At 47.5% G+C, this 21,549-nt stretch overlaps 1 protein-coding gene and 1 long non-coding RNA gene across 3 annotated transcripts in view; one reads left to right on the top strand and one right to left on the bottom strand.

Annotated features, from left to right (window-relative positions):
• Positions 1-21,549, bottom strand: part of LOC119379405 (transcription factor collier) — a 119,979-nt gene that overhangs the window by 25,390 nt on the left and 73,040 nt on the right. For both annotated transcript variants that reach the window (XM_037648722.2, XM_037648723.2), the window contains exons 8-10: positions 18,598-18,679; positions 16,210-16,327; positions 15,371-15,513 (exon numbers count right to left, since the gene is read on the bottom strand). In XM_037648722.2, coding sequence (XP_037504650.1) covers positions 15,371-15,513; positions 16,210-16,327; positions 18,598-18,679 — 343 coding nt within the window. The remainder of the gene's footprint in view (positions 1-15,370; positions 15,514-16,209; positions 16,328-18,597; positions 18,680-21,549) is intronic.
• LOC125756906 (uncharacterized) overlaps positions 12,452-21,549 on the top strand; it is a 458,042-nt gene continuing 448,944 nt past the window's right edge. The window contains exon 1 of the long non-coding RNA XR_007414865.1: positions 12,452-12,561. This is a non-coding gene — a long non-coding RNA (uncharacterized LOC125756906). The remainder of the gene's footprint in view (positions 12,562-21,549) is intronic.

The raw sequence follows: 21,549 nt of genomic DNA, 5'->3' as shown, positions 1-21,549 counted from the left end.
GTAATGTAGAAAAAATAACGCACGCTTCAGTTTTCTATCACTAGAATAAGTTTACCATTTCTCAAATGTGCCTTTACTTCTTGACTTCCCCTCGTACATAGTAGTTAACAAGTAAACTATCTGGAAGCATAAAAATTTACGTTAGAGGCATCAGAAGTTAAAAAAGCATATTGACGCTGTTGACAGTGCAGATACACAACTGAAAAAAAAAGTAAAAAAAGTAAGAGAGTGTGATAATATTTGTAAAACGTATGTTCTGTAAAAACCGCCACACTGCATGATCACAAACTTGCCCAAGGCTTATTTACAGCTCACTCTATGTAACTGTGTATAAACTTGCGCATTACAAAATCACAAAATTTGACAAGGTAATGTAATTGGTGTTAGATTAACTTAACGTGACTGTTCATACACTTGCACATTACAAGATCACAGCTCTTCACTGCTGGTTGCACAATCCATCTTCAGCTGCCCAGGCGACTCTGGTTCCTTCGACAGAAGTGGGGCCACGGTGTTCCTTCTCTACAGTAGATTCATACCCGGAAGCCTAAAACAAAAACAGGAGTAATGACCAAAAGTTTCCCAAGAAAGGGTGTAACATACAGTATGCGCGCGTCATGCTGGAATTTTCTTAGCTCTGTGTGGGTATAAATGCAGTGCACGGCCAACATATTCTGTAAAATCTGACTCCACACAATGATAAATGCAAGAAGGGCATGCTGAAGAATAAATACAACAAAAAGCGCATTGTGGCAGAACTTTTTATACATTTGATATCAAAGATCTGAACTTTACCCTTTTTAGCTCACTCATGCACCAACGCAAAGGTACAGCTCTTAGGCAAAGATGCCCCCTGTGAGCTGTATGTGTTGACCACGTGTAATTGAAAGTTAAATTCTGTGTGTGAGTAATGTCATTGGCTGCTATCGGTAAATTCTGTTCTTGCGGCGAAACGTGTGCATGAGTGCATCCACACAGGTACATTTGTATTTCTGTAGATATACTATGATATCCATATGATGTGTTTCTTAAAGGGAATGCAATGCAATATGCATCATATGAAATTTTATTTACTGCACAAAAGCACAATACCACTGCACATACATGACGGTATGCACATTCATCATGCATCCATTGCAGGTAACATCTAAAATTAAATTACGTGTTAACTTGTGAATACAACTAATGTAGCTTTCTTCAGGCTGCTCACAATGGGACGCTCATATAATGTCAGAAATTCAGTTCGCTAAATGACTATTGTGTACTGCCAAATTGTGGTCATTAGTTTCCATGATTCTGGTTGGCTAAAAAAGGCAATACTCCTCACCAAAGCAGCACAGGCCGTATGGGGAAAAAGGTGCAAATGCTAAGACTTCCAAGGCGTCAATCTTGAACCACATGCCATCACAATAAAGCACGCAAGCTTTAGCAACCCCCGGCACTCAGAATCCTGGAAGCTACTGACCGCAATTTAGCAATACACAATAAGCGTTCGGTGCAACTGATGTTTGAAGTTGTATAAGTGTTCCAATGCCAACAGCTTGAAAAAAGGCAGTCTAGACCTGTTGTGTGCTCACATAAATACATTGTCTAATTTTACATTTGAGCAGCAACACATGCATGACCTACGCATGCGTACCGTGAAGTATGCATAACTTTATTGAGTTTTCACCAATAAATAAAATATTCATATGCTGCACATACCACAGACCCCTTTAACATCTGTAGAGTATGCCTAGAGAATTTACTATATCCGATAGGCCTTGTCATCATCACAAAATGTCATTGGAGGTCGTGCTACAAACTGTGTTTTATAATGTTCGTACACGTAAAGGTATTTAGCGAAGTTTTGACGCCAAAGCGGGACGACGTGCATACAATTCTTAATAACCAGAACAAAATCATTAAAGCTAAATATGGTGGAAACAAGCAGAATCAAATAAATTGTGCTCGAGCGCATGCCCTAATGCTCAACCTAGCGCTTGCACAGTTAAGATACGGCTATTCGGCCACACATAGACAAGGATCCGTTCGACTACAGTTCAAGCTTAACTAACGGCTCAACAGACACGGGTGCCGGCCGCATCAGGCAACCTATCGGTATTTATGTTGCGGGTGAATTAAAACGTCGGTCCGAATTTAACTAAACTGGCTGTATTAACACCTAAGCGTAAGTGCAAGCACACGCATTAACACGAATATCACGGTAAAGACGTGCCTTTGGGGATGCATACACATACACACGTTTGGTCACACGCAAGGAAAACACGTCTCTGACGGTAGTCACATAACGATCCTGTAGCTGTTGAAAAGAGGACGCGCAGCGTATGGAACTTTCTTAGACACGTTCACTTTTTTAGCGCTCAAAACGAACAAGGAATCGAAAAAAAAAAAAAAAACAACGCGGACACAGCGTCATTCTTTTCCGACCTTGTTCGTTTTGTGCGCTAGAAAATTCACCATGAATTACCGACACGCTCAAGCGTACGCGCTTTAGACACGGTCGACGCTTACACGCAGGCGCCGTCCCCGCCCTACAATTATTAAACCAAAATAGTGATTCATCGCGAGCAGGGCCCCCTCTTCCGATACCACTGCCGACAGAGGAGAGCGCCACCACAACTCTGTTCAAATCCCCCGCCGAAACACATCCGCACATGCGCACACTTGCTTCACACTCCAAACAAACAAAAAAAGTTCGCCTGCACTTAACATCGCACAACTTTGCCTTGATCCTGATGAAATGATACACACCAACAGGCTCACTACGTTAACAAAAGCTCACTTATCGTCTACTAGTCAAGAAAAACATAGTTAACAGCGTTATTATCCCGCTCACGGTGTAAACAAAGCGCTGACAGCAGCAACGTTCACGTACCTGTTTTCGTTCGGCGACGGCTCAACGATGTGAAGTAGCAGGTAGCCACCCTATAGCAGGTCTTCGCTTGAGTCTTCGTAGTAAGCAGCACTGGCAGAACCCACAACACGAGCACAGAGCGCAAGCACCATTCACACAAGAGAAAATTCAACTTCAAACTCGGCTTTTTGGGAAGCGGCATGGACGCGACGAGCAACAAACAAGCAAAGGAGTCTTCAGTCCCGCAGACGTCAACCGGTCCGTATTCGTGCACCATTATTTTTTAATCCTAACTAAAAATATTTATTCCTGCCTGTAAATACTTAAAAAAACATTTACGTAAATACAAAATATATATGATGCGTACAATGTCTCGACTTTTGCAAAAAATAAGAGAAAAATTGGAATGTGCGCGCGAAATTTGAAATGTCTGGTGCAACTACAGGGAACGTTATCTTGAACAAGGGAGCAAGGACGCTAATAATTGCTACAAAACGTATATATCTTGTGAATTAAAGTTATTCAATTGGTGCACACGTATACACGCGAGATTTTAATGTAATGATTCATAGTCCTTATGTCAAACTAAATAGATACCAAATACAACTTTTGTTAAGGCAGTGGTACGAGAAAAAAAATACTTGGGGGTCTGAGCATGGTGCATGAAAACTTTACACGTAATTTGTGTGTGTGTGTGTGTGTGTGTGTGTGTGTGTGTGTGTGTGTGTGTGTGTGTGTGTGTGTGTGTGTGTGTGTGTGTGTGTGTGTGTGTGTGTGTGTGTGTGTGTGTGTGTGTGTGTGTGTGTGTGTGTGTGCGTGCGCGCATATATTATGAGACGATATATATATATATCCGCCACGGTCCAGTGGTTATGGCGCTCGACTGTTGACCCGAAGGTCACGGGATCGAATCCAGGTTGCGGCTGCCGCATGGATCATCTCATTCATTGTCAGTTATTAATACTGTCAGCCCTGTTGTAGGGCTATTACGTACAGGAGTGGAAGGTACATTATATACTTTACATATATATATATATATATATATATATATATATATATATATATATATATATATATATATATATATAAAGGATAATATAAATAAATACACAATCACAGACAGAATGTACAATTGATGGCAATAAAGTCAGAACATGACCATCATCAAGGGCGTATACCACAGCTTCTTTTTTTTCAGGGACGGGGGGGGGGCGGGAGGGGTCGACGACCTTTACGTCTGTTTGTATATGAGCGCGTACAAAATGTAAAATGTAAATGTTGCGGTGCGTGGGGCAGTGGCGTAGGCAGAAATTTGTTCTGCGGGGGGGGGGGGGGGGGAGGTGTACGCCCTTGATCCGACATTGGTCCGGGCAGGTAGGTGAGGTCGAGTGTCATTTTGTGAGCTCTATCCATCGGAGAAAAAAAACTTCGAGGAGGGGGGGGGGGGCACGGGCCCGATGTGCCACCCCCTGGCTACGCCACTGGCGTGGGGGCCCGGTGGGGGAGGCGTGTACACACATGTAAAATGTAAAAATTGCAATGCTTGGGGGGCGGGGGGGGGGGTTGAAACCCCCAGCACACCTCCCAGGGCTACGCCACTGAGATCCTTTTAACAAACATTATTTTCACATTCTTTAGAGAAATTGTCTTTAGGCTAAAGTAAAGCAACTTTCTTTAGAGAAATTGTCTTTATACTAAAGTAAATCAACTTTCTTTTAACGGTATGTTAATAGAACGTGAAAGTCCATAGCCCGTCACTAAAGTTGGTAGATCGTTGGTTAAACGTTTAAAGACCGTCAATGTCCATTTTTGTAAGGGATATGCTTATAACTCTGCGGCCCAAACTACCACCGGCTTCTCTCCCTTCTTTCTCCTATACGGACGTGAATCTTCATGCTCCATGGACACCATTCTGCCCTACCAACCGGACATTTCTGAAGCCAAACCCATTTCTGAAGCTGCTGCTTACGCAGAAGAATGCCGTCAACTGGCTCGTTCGTTTACTGCGCAAGACCAGTTTCGCTAGAAATCACGCCATGACGCTGCTGCGTCTAGTGCCCATTACTCCCCGGGAGCGCTGGTTTGGCTCTGGGTCCCGTCCACAACTCCAGGCCTCTCCACCAAACTCTTGTCGAGGTACCAAGGTCCTTACCGCATCTTGGAGCAGACATCTCCCGTGAACTATCGTCGAGCCAGTCGACTCAACGGCCGATCATCGCTGCCGCGGCCGCGAAACGGTTCACGTGGCGCGGCTCAAACCCTGCTACGACCCGCCTGTAGCATCTTCTCCCTAGGTCGCCAGGTTGGCTCCTTTTTGTGCGAGGAGAGATTGTACCGGTGCGCATCGGAGCCCGCTCTGTGCCAGCGAGAGTGAAGACGATGACGTTCGTGTGTCGCGCGCTCGGTCTGTTTTCTGTGCTGACGCTGTCTCGCATTTGTGACCCTTGTGCAAGGCGCCGTGCCGAACCTCTTTAGAAGAACCCGCCTGTTGCAATATATATATATATATATATATATTCACACCACTGTAGAAAATAAAGCATATGTTAGAAGTCAGCGCGGTGTCCGCAGCGCTTTTCGTCCTTGTTCGTTTGTGCGCTCAAAAGTGCAACGATTTATCCAAGTCAACAATGATGGAAGTCGCCATAACGAAATTTCGTTGCCGCGTTACCTCCCTCAGTTTTTACTTGCATAGGGCAGGTTTAGTGACTTCCCTTTTGTGCCTGTTCTGTAATCAGGAGGAAACTATTGGCCATTCTTCCTACCCTCTCGCCGGTGCACGGCACTGAGGAAAAGAATAATAGTACCACCTCTTCGCCAGCTGGGCCTGGACGCATCAGAAGCGGTTATTCTATCTTTTGACGCAACCACTCTGCGATACAGCCACAGGGATGTTTTCTTCGCCATTGAGGAATTCATCAGCGAGACTAAAAGAATATCTAGCTAAATTCTTCCTGCCTTAAATATTTCATTAGCATTAACCGCTACTTCAAATTAATGTAATAACTATAGCTTCTACGAATAATAAACTACAGAAAAACTACTCGGCCAATCCCCTCCATTGGTTATGAGCCATGTCCAGAGGACAACACCATCCCGTCTCCTGCCGATGTCCTTCAGCGTGCGGCTCTCAACGGTTGGCGCAAGTTCTTGGGCAGTCCAACAGTGCACCTAAACGTCAGTGATCCTCCGGGGCACCGACGGCACCCGTTCGTGACACACCGCCAGGCCACCTGACTCCCAGTGGAAGTTCAAGCTCCAAGCCAACGAATTCGAAGCGTCGCTTCTGATTTTCTGCTGCCAGTGCTAACGGTGATGTGCGCAGGATTACTTTTCATTCTTCTTATATGCGAACTGTAAAGTGTATAGATAATACCTCTCTACTTACTGTGTATAACGCGAGTGTTGTGAGAATTTATAAAATGCGTGTAGTGCGTGTACAGCAGAGAACACTTGAGTCGTCCTGATTTCTTAGCTGCAATTCACGACTTTTAACCTGCTACGGTGGGTACTGTACACTGCGACATACTCAGTCCACTCGTCCACGGTCCTCATTTTCACGGGCATCTGTTTCTTTTCTTTTCACTTCTTCAATTTCGTTTTCCTTTTTCACCAACTTTAGGACAAGTGTCAGGGTAGTCAGCCTCCTTTAGACGCCTAAGTTGTTCATTAAAAGATTGTTCCATTGAATGGTGGCAGCTTTTCATGAGGGCGTTGTTAAAACAAAATTTCGCTATGCCACTCTTCACTAACTTTGAGTGTGAGGACTCGAACGTCAGAAGCAATTTTTTTTTAGTGCGCGGCGCATACGTCAATGGCAAACGTGGCCGGTGTGAGAAAAGACTAGTTTCAAATCTGAAAACCTAATCGCATGCTCTGGTATTCACAAAAACGCCTTACGCTGAAAATTCTCGCACTAGAATATTTCAGCCAACAATGATACACGACATATCATTAACGAAGCGAGATAGCCCATGACGAACACCATGCGCACTACGAATGAAAAGCGTCGTGAATCCGACCCATTTTTAAACTTATTTTTTTTTTTGCAACCTAGGGAAAAACTGTAACGCCTGTGAAAATTGCTATTGCCTTTATTCAAGCCTACTTGGCATTGCAGTCCTTGTACAACCTGAATTGCTGAACCTGACTCTTCGCACATGCACGAGAGAGCGTGCGAGTTGTGAATTCCCGTAAGTTATCGCGATGACCAGCGCACATGCACAAATGTGTGGGAAGTATGCAATTTGATATAAACGAAAACAATTCTGTGCCTGCCACACGAGTGCTCTGAAGTCATTCAGGCAAGGGGACATCATCCGGAAAGGCGGTCATGCGCAGGGACACACTACAAAGGAGTATCTCCCCACGCCTGAAAGTTCCTTTGCGGGAAAAGCAGATCAACGAAGGCTCCCTGGGTGCTGCCATAATCCCCTCTGGGGCTGTTGTAAGTATGTGTGACCCTCTCCTCCCCCCAGAATGCACTGTCGATGCAACGACGTCACCCTTTGTACGCCCGCATCACGGCCACCATATTGCGTTCCGGCAATGTCATTTCCTTTGTCGATAGTGTGGCGCATTGGAATCTGCACAGTGGGCGCCGTCAACGAAAGCCCCAACAAATAGCGCACGTGGTTTTAAGTGTGAAGCACCTCACGCGTTCGGGCTGTCGGCGTCTGCTGTCGTCGTAGCTCGTCACGGTGTCTCCTGTCGTAGCCCGTCACGGTAAAGCACGTGGCAAATAAGACGGCGCGTTCGCTTAGGAAAAGCTCGCGAGAACGCGCGCTCGCCCGCGAGAGAAAACGCCACGCCCGCTTCTCTGAGTGGCAAATAAGACAGCGCGTTGGCTCACCAAAAGCCATGGAGGAAAAAAAAAAATATGAATGAGCGCGCCTAGCGTCCACAACCCAACCTCCTCTGAGGCCACTTGCTCCTCGTGTTCGTGTCACATTTCCCATTATGCTCTTGTTCCCTTGCCTTTTTTGGTGGGCTCATGAAAAAGAAAATTAACGAGCACGCGCGCCTAGCGTCCACAAGCCAACCTCCTCGCCCCCCCCCCCCTCGTTCTGGTTCTCCATGCCTTGGTCACAATTCCCAGCATGCTCCTGTTCATTTTTTTATGGCTGGGCTTCAAAATTCTCCCGCGACGCTCCCTCGTACTTTTTTTTTATTCCATGTGAGAAGCTATGTTTTTTATTGACGTGACCCTTTGGGTAACACCGGTGCTTCGCACATCCCCAGGTTTCACGTTAGTGGAGCTGTCTTGTATAGCAACGGGGGGGGAAGTGAGGGCCACCGGCTGCCTTAGTCCTCGCACCACTAGTGCGTAGCTTTTTTTTATGCTTTCTCTCTGCTGATTTAACGAGAAGCACCTTTTTTATTTCCTTTTTTTTTCGGTGTTCATCCGAGGAACCGGAGCTAATCGCAGAGGATACGAACCGCCAGAAGAACTTAGTGCGGTGTCGTCAGCGCAACTTTTTTCTGCAAGGGGAGAAACGGCCGGTTTCGAGATTTGCACCCCGATGGCACCGAAGCGTGTTCTTCTTGAGTTGCGAGAGTAAGGAACGACTCTTGTTCCGCTTTCAGATAAAAGAAAGGCGCATAAAGTTAAGGACTCTTATAAAGTTGTGTATAGCTTAGAAGAATATTTATTTAAAATATTTGGCCACACATAGGGAGCGAAGTGTTGAAAATCTGCGGCCCACTCGTCAAGGCCTTTGCTCCCCGCCAATGCTACTACGTTACGTCAGCGCACGAAACCGGAAGCCGCCCAGGGCATGTGTTTGTAAACAGCAAAACCGTTTATATAACAGACGGGGTTTACTGCAAAGTATATAGACATTTTCACATAAGGCTCCCTGGGCGCCGCCATAATCCCCGCTGGGCTGGGGTAAATAGGCATGAACCCCCAAAAATGCACTGCCGAGGCTGTGACGTCAGCCTGCGCACTCCCGTGCCCCAGGGCAAAATGGAGAGCCGCTATTTTCTGCCTCCCGTGATGGGGGCGCAGCTTCGGTTTATGGGGGAGTGGAGGGTTAAAGATTTGGCTGTGTGTCAGGGGTATTACTTTTAAGCTCTCTCCTTTTAACCCTTGAATCACTCTCATTAGTGGTTTTTGTGCCGGGAACCCCAAGCCGCTCGCGTACGCGCGCTCTTGCGTTCCTTTGTACTTCCAGCCTCACCGAAGGAGAAACAAGGGAACGCAAGAACTTACGTACATAAGCCGCTTTGTGAGCCCAGCACTAAAACTCTCTCTCTTGTGCAATCTGCCGCCGTCATTGCTGAGGAGTACGATGTCGTCTTCAATGGCGCGCCGAGAGAACCCGTCGGCGGCGAAGCGAAAACTGTCGGCGGCGCACACCTCTTCCGAGTCGTACCCTCGAACCACTTCAGTTTGCAAACTCAGCTCTGTTGCGGACTCCGCCGCAAACAGGAGGAGGCCAGTGGCACGTCAGGCTTCAGCAAGGTGCGCCTGTGTGGTCGCTGCTACCGTATCGGCGCGCCGGATAAGATGCGTCGAACCAACAGTTGATATTTTGTAGTACACAGCGCAAAAGATTACACGTGTTACGCGTCCGCAATGTCGACATGTTTTGTGCCGGGCTGCACAGCGGCACAAACCGAGGCACTTTTGGGCTGATCAGGCGGGACGTGAGACACTGCAGAACTGCTGCTTGCTGGGCCAGTTGCTTCATCGTGAACTTTAGAAAACCAGCGAAAAAAGTGGGAAACCTTAAGTTAGGGCAAAGAATGAACCATTACCGTGTGGCCCAGCTTATCACACTTCGTCAAAGAATAAGACTGCTTCAAAAGTGAAAGTAGTAAATGACTGAAATTTAAAAAGCACTTTTTTGTCATTTTTATGCAGGATTAAATTATATGCGACGTTGGGCACTTAGGTATGAATTGTGCCCTCTCCGATCAGCGTGGTATTGTACATGTTAAAGCCATTTTCGATCTTAGCTAGTCGTGGCCGATCCGAACGTAGTTCACCGAGCGCGACTGGCTCCTTTCCGCACCTTACATAAATGAGTCAGTCACGACCGAAAAATTTGATCCAGATTATACTGCTTCGTGATCAAAGTTCACACCGATAAGTTTCCTTATCGTTTGCTTGCGGGAGTGAAATTCTACAAGTGCGCCATACAACTGCGGTGGCCTTATATTGATGTGAATAACGACAGTGGCGTTCTTGCAGCTCCTTGGGACAAGCAGCAATCCGAATGAAACCTTGTAAGGCTGCCATCACTGCACGAAGGGGAAATAATAAATGCTGTGACTACCTCCTCCCACGAAGTTATGCAATGGCGTATTCGTTCTCAAATACCTATATATACGAGAACCTTTACAGCCTTTTCTAGTAGCCAGGCAAAAAAAGGTTTGTGAAATTAGCTCTCCTGGGCCTGTATTCATGAAAACGTCTTACGCGAAAAATTTTCGTAAGAGAATATTTCAGCCAATCACATGTGGCACATATCATTAGTGAAGCCGGTTGGCCAATTGAAAAACGCACTTACGAAAAGAAAGTTTAGTGAATTCGACCCCTGGTATTTCAAGATTGCACTTAATAATAATATCTGGGGTTTAACGTCCCAAAACAGCGATATGATTATGAGAGACGCCGTAGTGGAGGGCTCCGGAAATTTCGACCACCTGTGGTTCTTTAGCGTGCACCGAAATCTAAATACACGGGCCTCTAGCATTTACGCCTCCATCGAAAATGCAGCCGCCACGGCCGAGATTCGATCCCGCGACCTTCTCAAGATTGCACTTAGCCATTGAGCAACGCTAATGCCTGTAGTAATGAACATGACGACAGCCGCAGCGCCTACCGTGTTCACGCTGTCTACTGTGATTCGCGTAACACAGTACACGATCAGACCCGGTCTCAAATATTTATAATAATAATTGTTGGTGTTTAACGTCCCGAAACCACGATATGATTATGAGGGAGCCGTAGTGGAGGGCTTCGGAAATTCGGATTACCTGGGGTTCTTTAACGTGCACCTAAATCTAAGCACACGGGCCTCAAGTGTTTTCGCCTCCAGCGAAAATGCGGCCGCCGCGGCGGAGGTCCGGTCCCGCGACCTTCGGGTCAGCAGACGAGCATCATAACCACTAGATCACCGTGGCGGTGTTCGCTCTCAAACCTTCTCGCTGACAATGGTGCTTTTTAACACGATTAGCTAAGCGGAAATCGCTTTCGCAACTGCGTTGCTAAGCAATCCAATATTAGCGTGAACAATCGCAGCTGTCCGCCGCCTTCGCTCGCGCTTCGTCGTCTGCTACGTTGCTGCGGTAGCGCCACGTGCAGCGGAAGACAGCTGCACGCCGCTTCCAGAGTACGGCGGGAAGTTTGGCAACTGAAACCGGTTCTATAAACAGTAGGTCGGGATTGGAACACACCGAAGGGTGACGCTGGACAGACGACGCGGTGCAGATGAATGCAACGTCAGGCGTTTTCGCCCTTTCTATTGGCTAAGGGGTCATTTCCATGGAGGCGAAATGATAGAGGCCCATGTACTGCGATTTAGGCGCACGAAGCCCAGGTAGTCGAAATTTGCGGAGAGCTCCACTACGAGCATAGGCAAAGACCCAGCGTTGCGAGAGCCAACGACTGCGAGCTCGCGAAGCCGAGGCAACACGGCAGTTTTGGCCACGAGTGGGGACAGCAAGGGCTCGGAATGACGCAAGGGGGATCATCCCGCATGGACGCGGCAAGACCATCTCCACGGAGCGGATGAATGGCCGTAGATTGAATCTCATAATATTCCAAGTAGTCCCTTGCGATGAGCTGTCTCAAAAGGGATTTGAAGAACTGCGCTCATTGTCTGTCCCGGCAAGTATTTGGTCGATCGTCATGCCGAAGCCGCAGTTTGCCATCAGCGGACACCAACCGCAAGCGCTTATCCCTTCCGCAGGTTGTTCTGGCGATCAGCTGAATCAGTCAGTTTTGGGGTCGCGGTTCACGCAACCTTTCGCATTTCGCACCCTACGAGTAAAGCGCGGCAAAAAATAATTACCTGGGTCACATGACTGAATTACATGTTTCGAAACGCCTAGAAATAGTGCTATTGGAAGTCAGAATTGTTGGACGCTGTATAATTGTTCTTTTGGAAGGTAATTAAGGCAAACAGTGTGCCGAGAGAAACAACTCTAATAAAATGTTCCGGCAGGAACCCTACTGGCTATTACCAGGCCTGTTCAAGGGTCGCCGCATGACTTTCCAACACTCTAAGAAAAAAAAAAAGAGTCAAAAGAGGGTCATAGAACCGTGACTCACTTCGGGCGTCCATGTGACCCCTTTTGGAAGGTACAGGCAGAGAAAAAGAGTTAGCAATTCGGAAGGAGTCCCGGGACTCTCCTGAAGCGCGTTTCGATTGGCTTCCGTGATGAAAGAGCCGCCATATACGCCATACATATCGCGCACTTGCCCTTTGGCGCCGTTGTGGCGCCTTGCTAGCCGACGGAGAAGGGATCAGCGCCGCCGCGTCGCCGCTTGTGCCTTCTCTCTCAGTCGTCTCAGTCTCGTCGTCTATTCGAATGCGTTGCGTGGTTGCGTTGGTTGCGCGGGTTGCTTGTCTTGAAGTTTCATGTTCATGCGCGTCTTCGGTGGTGTTGATGCCGGCTCCGTGCACGAAGTGACGCTTGGAGGGCGGAATATTCATGGAGCTGCCGACACGGACAACGGGCGCCAGTTAACGGTGAGTGTACTGCTTTCTTAGGTACTAATTATACAGCTTTAGCTGGGCGTCTGCAGCAGCTCTGCGGAAGTTATCTGCCAGCCATTTCCAACAGCAGCCTGCGTCCGCGGGGCTGTTGCGGATGCCCAACTAAAGCTGTCACTTAACGAGTTGCATCGTTATGCGCGTTGCTGTACAAGCTCCCATAAAGTGAGCGATGCAAACAATTATCAAGAGTCATATCTTGCTGATCGCACGTTGTGTCTGCACTACTGAAGGTGCAAGATGTCGTTTTGAGGTGCACTTTAGTCTACTTCATAACAACATTTCCATCGACCTTGAGTGTGCTGCGTGCTTCCGCGCGTGGCAACGTGAAAGAAAAAAGCCTGTGTACAGAACGCTCAGACGCACTATATATAATGGATTTTGTTGGCTTAAAGACGGTAGTTTCAGGTGCAGATATAGCACGGTGGCTTCCAGAACGTGCGCGGTAGTCATTCAAGTTGGACACGCCTCGCCAGTAAGGCGAAAATGCTAGACTTTCGACGACGCCCGTTGTTTGCCAACATCTGCCATGACGCTATAACAGAATCAAGTGAGAGTATGTGATTGTGGGAGTTACGTGCGCTAATTCCAGCAAATGACATGTCTCATCTCGACGTATACACGGCGTCCGCGCGCGCTCGGTGTCGTTCGGGCGCTCGTACTCGAATGTGTTTGCTCAGTAAGGAAGGGTTACGTTTGTAAAACATGCGGTCAATAACCGCTCACGGCGTGCTCCTGACTGCCGGAGGATGTGCTTGGGTGTCGGAATATACAGGCGCAAAGCCGTGCTTATTCTGAAACCAAATTTTGAAGCGATTTCTCAGAAAAGAAGTGCTTTCATTCGTGCATAGCCAGTGCCTATTGCGAAACGATGTTCCCGCTGCCTTTTACTTGAAAATTTGTTTTCGTTGGGAAATTATTTCGAAGAAAACACTAGTGTCAGATGTGTGTACAGTAACGGTTTTTTGAACAAAGGGTGGTTTTTAAATACAAATAAGCAGTGTGTATGTTGTGGTTATTCCCAGAATCCCGGATCACTTCTCCCGCCTCTTCACTCCAGTTGACAGCCACACTCGGGGAAACGAAGGTGTCGCTTGGTCTGGCGCTTCACCGCTCGTGATGGAAAAAATCAACAGCAGCGTTCGCCCCGTCAGCCGAACGAGGCAGTCGGTCCTACATTTTCTTTGGTTGGACAATACGACGTAGGAAAAGAGGTAAGTGGCACCCACGCAAAGGAGGTAAGCCAATTTCGTTTGTTGTTTAAAAGAGGCTCACATGAACTTGTGCTGCAAGTTTGTCGCGAAGTGACGTGTTACAAAAGCTACTATTTGCATGTTGTGTTTTACAAGATAACGACAAAAAACTTGGTTCCTTACCATGCCTGTTTGCATTTGTTGTTTTGTTGTGAGCCTTCATTATGTCGGTGTGAACCACTTATTGTGTAGATTTTCCCAACGTTTACTGCAATTTCATTTTCTCATCATAATATCACCTTCTGCTTTTCAGATACCGTTTTTATGGAGCTCACGCTGAACAGGAGCGACACCCTAGCAAATCGCAAGTCTGATGCCTCCAGCCGTCACTACTTTTTGATTTATTCTTAATCATAAAGAATAAAGATTGAAACATGATGCCGATTTCTGCAGCTTATTTTGCACCATATGACACTATGCACATCAGTCACATATTTTAGTTGACTATACTCATATAAGCATGTAAATGAGAAATACCTAAACTTCTTATTCGGAAATCACAGACCATCTTTTCGCCCTTTCTATATTATTTTGCTGCGAAAGGTATGTTGTTTTGACGAGTTTTATAAAATAATGCTAAAATTGAACTATTCTTTTTTTTGCAGTCGCTCGGCAGAACGGCAAGTATTATTGGACTTGCGTAAAATGAATACTCCACTATTTTCAACAGTAGTCGTGCAAAAGTAGAGCAAGGGTCAAATGAGTAGCTTAAAATACTTGTGGAGTCGCTTGACGCTTCGGTGTGGGTCACTTGACCCCCGTAGGAGTGTTACCGGCAAGAGTCGTTTGACTCCCTATAAGTGGTAACGTGATCCTTCGGATGAGAGTCTTTCCACTCTTCCTAGAGGGTCAGCGGACTCTCCTAGAGCGAGCCGACCCTGACCCACCAAGAGAGTCACCGTGACTATTTAAAGAGAGTCCTATACGTGGCAAGTCAGAACTCTCCGAAAAGAGTCACGCATACTCTTTTTTTTTTCTTAGAGTGAAGTCCCGTTCGGATGACTAATAGCAGGACATTATATAACCGCTTATTATGGCAATGTTCTTTTTGGCTGGGTCAGTTCAGCGACGCGAAACACTCTTTTTTTCCTCTAGTGCTTGGCTAGACTTTGGAGTAAGAAGGATGGTTGGTCGGCTTATAGGATTCCCAAAGCGACTCGCGCGGGCAGTACTGGAGAGCGCCCGATAATTTCGACCACGAAAGTTCTTTAACGTGCACTGACATCGCACGGGGCCTCTATTATTTTGCCTCCGACGAAATGCGACCGCCGGGATCTCGTGTTTCGGGTCAGCACCCGAGCACCACTCTGCCACCGCCGCGGCCCTGCACGGAAGCTTTCCTCCTGGAATGTTTAGGTGAGCTCAGTATAATGCAGATCAGTTAGGTAAGTCCAACGTCCAGAGTGTGTTAGGGAAGGCATTATCTGCGCGCTCGATAAGGGCTGCAGCACTCGATGATCGTTTAACCGGCGCCATGGATACGTTCCGACAGCGGTTGGGTCTTACGAAGATAAAAAAAAAAGCGCACTGACCTCACTCCAGACCAGCATGGTGCCGAACACTACTTGTAGACCGTCGAAGAAGTTGTCTCCGACGATGATCACCGTGGATCCTCCGGTGGTCCATCCCTCGCTGGGGCTGATCGCCTTGATGCAAGGCGTCGCGGCGAATGGTACTGCGCACGGCAATGCGATGACATGCAGCAGTTGCTCCGCGCCAACGCTTGAACGGGCGCATGCTGCCCCGACTAGCTGCGAACGGCGACTGAGCGCGGTGCCGAAGAGGACGGCAGCCGCCAACCAATCCGGGCAGCTTTTTCAACCTGTTGTGCTCTCAGAGCGTAATAGGATTTTCTCTCGAGAGATTAGGCCGCCTTCGGAAGGAGGCAATTACGCGCGCGGGTGTGTCGCGGCCCTGTCGCCGGTCGCGGCCAGCGCTTAAGCCCGGGAAACAAGCCGGACGCCGCCGCGGGGTCATCGATTTTCCGTCGCCCCCGGGGGACACACCGCCCCTGACACCGGCGGGATGCGGCCGACCACGCGGGCTGCGCTGTCCACCCCTGCGCGTCGAAAACGAGCGGCCGCGATGTCGTCAGCTTGCTTCCTTTTTCACTTTTATCTGGGAGCACACAATAGGCAACGAAAGAGCTGTGACAAATCAAATAGTATTCATTCCGAAGCCGGAGTGCCAAGAGTGACGTTTCATTGCACTCTTTTTTTTTATTTTTTTTTTTTTTCGTTTGTCCTGCACGGTGTCTCGATAGCACGGTCGTCCAAACGGTGTCCCAATTGGAGACACTACGCATTTGTTATATCCTAAGTTCAGATGAGGAAACTATCACTCAGTATTCGGTGCCAGCAGTGGCGCTCACCTTCAGTTGGGTCGAGTCGCTTAGCCCGTCGACCGTGCTTGGAGTTGTTGTGCACGAACATGTTGTCTGAGACTGCTAGCAGGGGTCCTTCGACGCTCACCTGATTCGAGATGACCACCTGCGATAAAGCACGACCAGCGGAACTTATGAAGCATACGTGGTGAGTGTGTTTGGCACGGTGTTCTTTTCGGCCACTTTTTGTACTTCGCACTTAATAAAGAATGTCAGCTGTACAATCGATTGCGTATTTGACCTATTCAAAGGCGTGCTAGAGACAAGAAATATGCTGTCATTGAAGTGCACTAGCAAACGAAGCCACCTCGCCAATGTGAACACGTTATGTTTGTACGTACATGCGTTCATTTCTGTGACAGACGTCCGAACTTACTGCCGACTCTTTCTTTTTCTACTGTTTTCACTGCGTAAATCACACAAGCATTGTATGGCGCAGTTTAGAAGCGCTGTCATGCCACACATAAGCGGCGTGTTTCCCATCCTCTAGGTCATGTTGTGAACGCATGTCCTAAATTAATAATGAAGAACGGACAAACACACAGAATAAATAAGCATTGCTCTCGCAACTTCCTCTCCATGCGAGTACATCACCGGCTGTGGGGTGCACGTTTTTTTTTTCAGAAGCTATCGCGGTTAAATTAATAAGCAAAACACCAAGGCAAATAAAACGGGAGCTACTGCGCGATTCCCATTCTGCGCGCTACAACACAGATTGATCGAGACAAAGTGCTTTACTCCAATGCAATACGCAGAGGAAAGAGACACATTCACAGATGGTTCTACAACTCAACGTCGATCAGGGCGCGAAATCGTTGATCGTTCTCGTTTCGTCTTGAGCGACCGACATCTTCTACATCAGCTGAGTTATGTGTCGTTAAGGAGGCCCTTGTGTTTATACATCGCCAGCGGCCGCCAAGAACACGGGTAACAATTGGAGATTCCAAAGCAGCCCTACAAAGTACGAGGAACATGCATAATCACCAACCTGCCGCATTTGATGTAACATACCTTCACCACAAGTCTAAGATTACAGGGCGATGCATCAGCCTCCGTCGGATACCTGGCCATGCTGGCATTTCGGGAAACGAAGAAGCCCATGAAGCTGACCGAAATGAACTCCAGTACCATAATGTCAGAAGAATATTGTTTACCAAAGCCGACGCATCGAACATCGCGAAAAATATGCCTATGAAGAGATAGACCGCCTCTGGAATCGGCCGCTTCACTAAGGTCTGCACCATATTGGCCCAGAAGTGAGATCGGCATTTCCTCGACACTTAGAGGCATTATGCCACCGTCTTGGACTGAACGTGATCTAGACGCGCAGTTATTTGGGCCGCATAGGGCGTACCACTAATTCCAACTGTGACGTCTCTAAGCGGCATCGCAGTTGAGCACTTATTACTTGAATGCTCCGCGTACCAGAGACAACTGTTTGAGTGACAGACAAGATTTGCCATGATCCGTTAACGTTATGTAGCATATTAGATCCAATGCCCGGTCATTCAATACAGTCACGGGTTTTCGAGCTATTATGCGATCACCTGTCAGAAATTGGCCTAATCGGGAAGATTTAAAGATTCACTATTTTATATAGGAAAGCTTACGTCTACTGACATCCCATATGTCAATGTTAGTACCAGGTGCACTTTAGCATTTCGTATTTCTTTCCACTGGAATCTTTTAATCCCATCCCCATACAGACGCAAGCGGTTGTACGCGCGCCGACAAGAATATGTTTTTCCAACGAAGAGTCTCTCTCTCTCTCTCGTGATAACGGGCAAGATGTTATTGACATACATAGAACCGGAATTGAGCGACATTAAAAAAAGCGGAGGAAGCACATTTCAGCCCAGGGAGAAGCGTGTGATGTGAGCGGAATCCCTGTAGCGCCCAAGGGCAAAATACATTTATGAAAACACGTGAAACCTGATAACAGTTCGTCCGTGTATAAGCTATGACGGAACAACGTCAGCCTGCTGAAAACGGCCGGACATTCAGGCGCTCTCCGATAGAAGAATTGCACGCGACACTCACATGCCAAACACACGTGAATCGAAGCACACGAGCGTTTTTGCCCTCAGCAGCACAGTGCGCCTACAGTTTCCTGCATAGCTGAACACATGTGCCTAAATTTCATAAAAGCGCGTTCAGGTGTGAACGTAAAACAACTCTTGACGTCTAAAATTTTTAAAAGAGCAGAGAGAGGCGCTGTTCCTCTCATGCACGCAACACTATTTCCTGCGTTTATCGTTCTACTTCCGCTGTTGAGGTCTTTCCCATTGGTTGTTTTCGACAGGCTGCCTATATACATCCACTGTTGCCTCTGCTTTGCGAAAGAACCAGCAAGCGATGCAGTGAGAGTATGCGTACCTGAAACCGACGCATGTCCCGTGGGTTGCCAGCGTTCTTGAGGCAGTTTTGGTTGCACTTAAGAAAGAACTTGAGGAAAAACCTGCGAACAGAAAGTATAAAAAGGTACGCAAGGAGTGAGAGAAAGCACAGGCTGCTTTAATAAAGCTTCACCACCGCGACACTGGCACGCCACAACTTAAACGCATGTCGACCACGCGATGTTCGTAACCGCTATCTTGCGTAGTGAGCAATTTTTAATATGAGAATACATTGGACAACAATTAAAGCAGTCAGTTTGACTTACCATGCTCTCTCAATAAACGGGCTGCCATAAGGGACGAAAATTTTCCCATCGCATTTGTCATAAGGCCAACCGGAATTTGTATGCAAGCCTTAGAAACTTGTTGCCTGCATGCATCAAGCCATTTTGTTTTAAACAGATTTGTGCCATTTTTGTAGCTTCGGTTGAGACTTTGTTTTGCAACAGTTAATTACGCCAAACTACTTATTGCTCACAGAAAAAAGCCGCGGATAGAACGGCGTCAAAGAGAGACTCTGGCCCACAGTGGTGTCGGCATCGCGTGCGTACTACAGCTGCGGTACGGACACTGTGGACTCACCGATGCGCTCAGCCGGCGCCGCGCATCGCTCCCCCGCTGGGTAGCGCGTTCGCCGACGCGTCGACACTCATGAAACATGCATGACTCCTAGTGGTGTGCCTGAGCCGAGGCGCCGAGGGCGCGCCTAATGGCGGAGAGAAGTGGTTCATTATGTATGACTGCATGGGCACCGGTTGCATATTCATTTTCGGCTGGTCCGATCGCGCGCGTCTTTCGCCGAGCGTGGACGTCGCCGCGCGAACGCCCTCCCGGAGTCAAGGGGCGCCAGCCGTGAATATTGAATGGGCCATGACGCGCACACTTGCAACAAGACGCGCAAGAATCTGGAATCTCTTGACAAGCGAAGGCTGCCTAATAGTACAAGCGAAAACAGCGACAATCTGGAATTTCTCTGTAGAAACGACTACAAGAAATGTGTCAAGAGCCTCTGCAGTGCCGTCAACCTGCGCGTTTCACATTCAATTGGGAGATTCTGCTTTTCAATGGCTGACACGTCGCTTACCTGAATACAATTTCTATCTCACTCGCTATCACCAGTCATGTGGGTGGCTCTTCATAGACTCCAGCTTACCGGTATCTCTTCACGACGAATCTTTCCCATTCACTCTCCACGGCTGCCCGCTAAACCTACATCATCACCATGAACTGAATACCTGTCCTCTTCACCACTGCACGCTTAAATATAGTTGCTTTGTCGAGAATTGTGGAAAGCTTTACCCGGTCATGTGAAATGTTTATGACTTGCTGAGTTCCTATGGTATATTGCTAAGCACCGATATTCATGTTCAATTCATTTTGTTTTGTTTTGCAATGTTTTGTATTTCCCACTCACCACTTCTGCGATAGCCCTTTGAGGCTGCGTTGGAAAACTGTGGTGCCATAAAGTGAGCTAGCTTGAGCCAAGCCCAATGCTAATCTTGGTCCCAGTTGAGTATTGCCCCGCCCACACGCTATTTATTCGTCCATTGTATGCGCTGGAGAAACAGTAAAGAGCAACGCCGAACAACTATTGAGATCTACATTCTTTGTGATTTGTTGGTCAATTATTAATCCAAAAACTGAAATGAAGAGTGGTTATTTGAACGAAAGGCTGCGCGCAAACTGAAAAATTCAGAAGCAAGCACAGGGCGTAACCAGCCTTGCATGGACGCATTGAAATGCGCTTATTTACTGATGGACCCTTTGCGGACGATCGGACCACCTTCCGAAGAAGCGCAACTTACGTAACCTGGCTGTGCACTGAAGGGAAGCCATGTATGCCGTGATACCAGCACGTATCGAATGAATTCATCGCCATCCAAGATGGCGTCGTCGTGGCCGCAGGCGTCAGGTGGCGAGGGGGAGTTGTCGTCCACTAACCGAGTTAGGCGGCGTGGACGCCGGCCGCAACGCTGTTTGTCTTTGCCGCCATCAGCGATTCAAATATGCACCTCCCCCTGTTTGACTTCCGAGCCGTCCATCGACCCCTTCTCCCCGCGATCGCCCCTTCAAGTCACTTTTCCGGTCAGGGAAAGTGAGTCGACATCAAGCCATGCGACTGCTGTCAATGCATTACTGCGCCGCTTTCACATAACGCTAGGCGTACTCTGAGAGATAGAAGCATTTCGGATTGACATGCCATACATGTCCATGCAGCGAGCATCTGCTTGGCCAACCGTGCAAAACACATTGAATACGAGGAAAATGAAGTTCTCCAATATTTGCCCAAGTTGTAACGCAACGACCGTTTTAAAATTATTGCGTCAAACTTGAGAAACAATCGCGAAAATTCCGGGAGAGGATATCTTAAGCACATACTTAATCTCTAAATATCGTTTAATGTCTGTAAATTGCTTGAAGCAGATAGCTCAAATCCACATCTGCGGCGGGAGATTTGACGACGAGGCCCAACAGTACTTACACGACCACTCGTGACGCTTATGTAACTGTGCCGGCTCTTCGAGGTACAAGCAAAACTAAATATGCATAAATGAAACGTACAGCAAGCGATGGGAACCACAGAATAAACACTCAGTAGGGAAGGGGGGGATCTAGGCAAAAAAAATGCAACGCTTTTACGCAACTAATCATTCCAGCACGCAGACAGCAGCAACGAGAGGGGAAAAGACAGCCCGCAGCACAATATATGCCTTCATCAAACAGCTTGTTCCACGAGGTCAGTGAACAATTCTAGCGTGGGCTGCACAAAAATTAATTGACCCAAGGAATCTCTAACTGCTTGTGGAGAAATGAAATGCATTTTTAGTGCAAGGAGATTCATCCAAGGTGAGTCTGGGGCGCGTTTGCCTGGAGGAGTTGTATCTCACTAATGGTCTTGAAACTATCGTGTAACAATAAATACAAGATGATT

The sequence above is a fragment of the Rhipicephalus sanguineus genome, chromosome 1, assembly GCF_013339695.2.
Source record: "Rhipicephalus sanguineus isolate Rsan-2018 chromosome 1, BIME_Rsan_1.4, whole genome shotgun sequence".
In the NCBI taxonomy this organism is placed as follows: Eukaryota; Metazoa; Arthropoda; class Arachnida; order Ixodida; family Ixodidae; genus Rhipicephalus; species Rhipicephalus sanguineus.
This window is presented reverse-complemented; position numbering and strand designations above follow the sequence as displayed.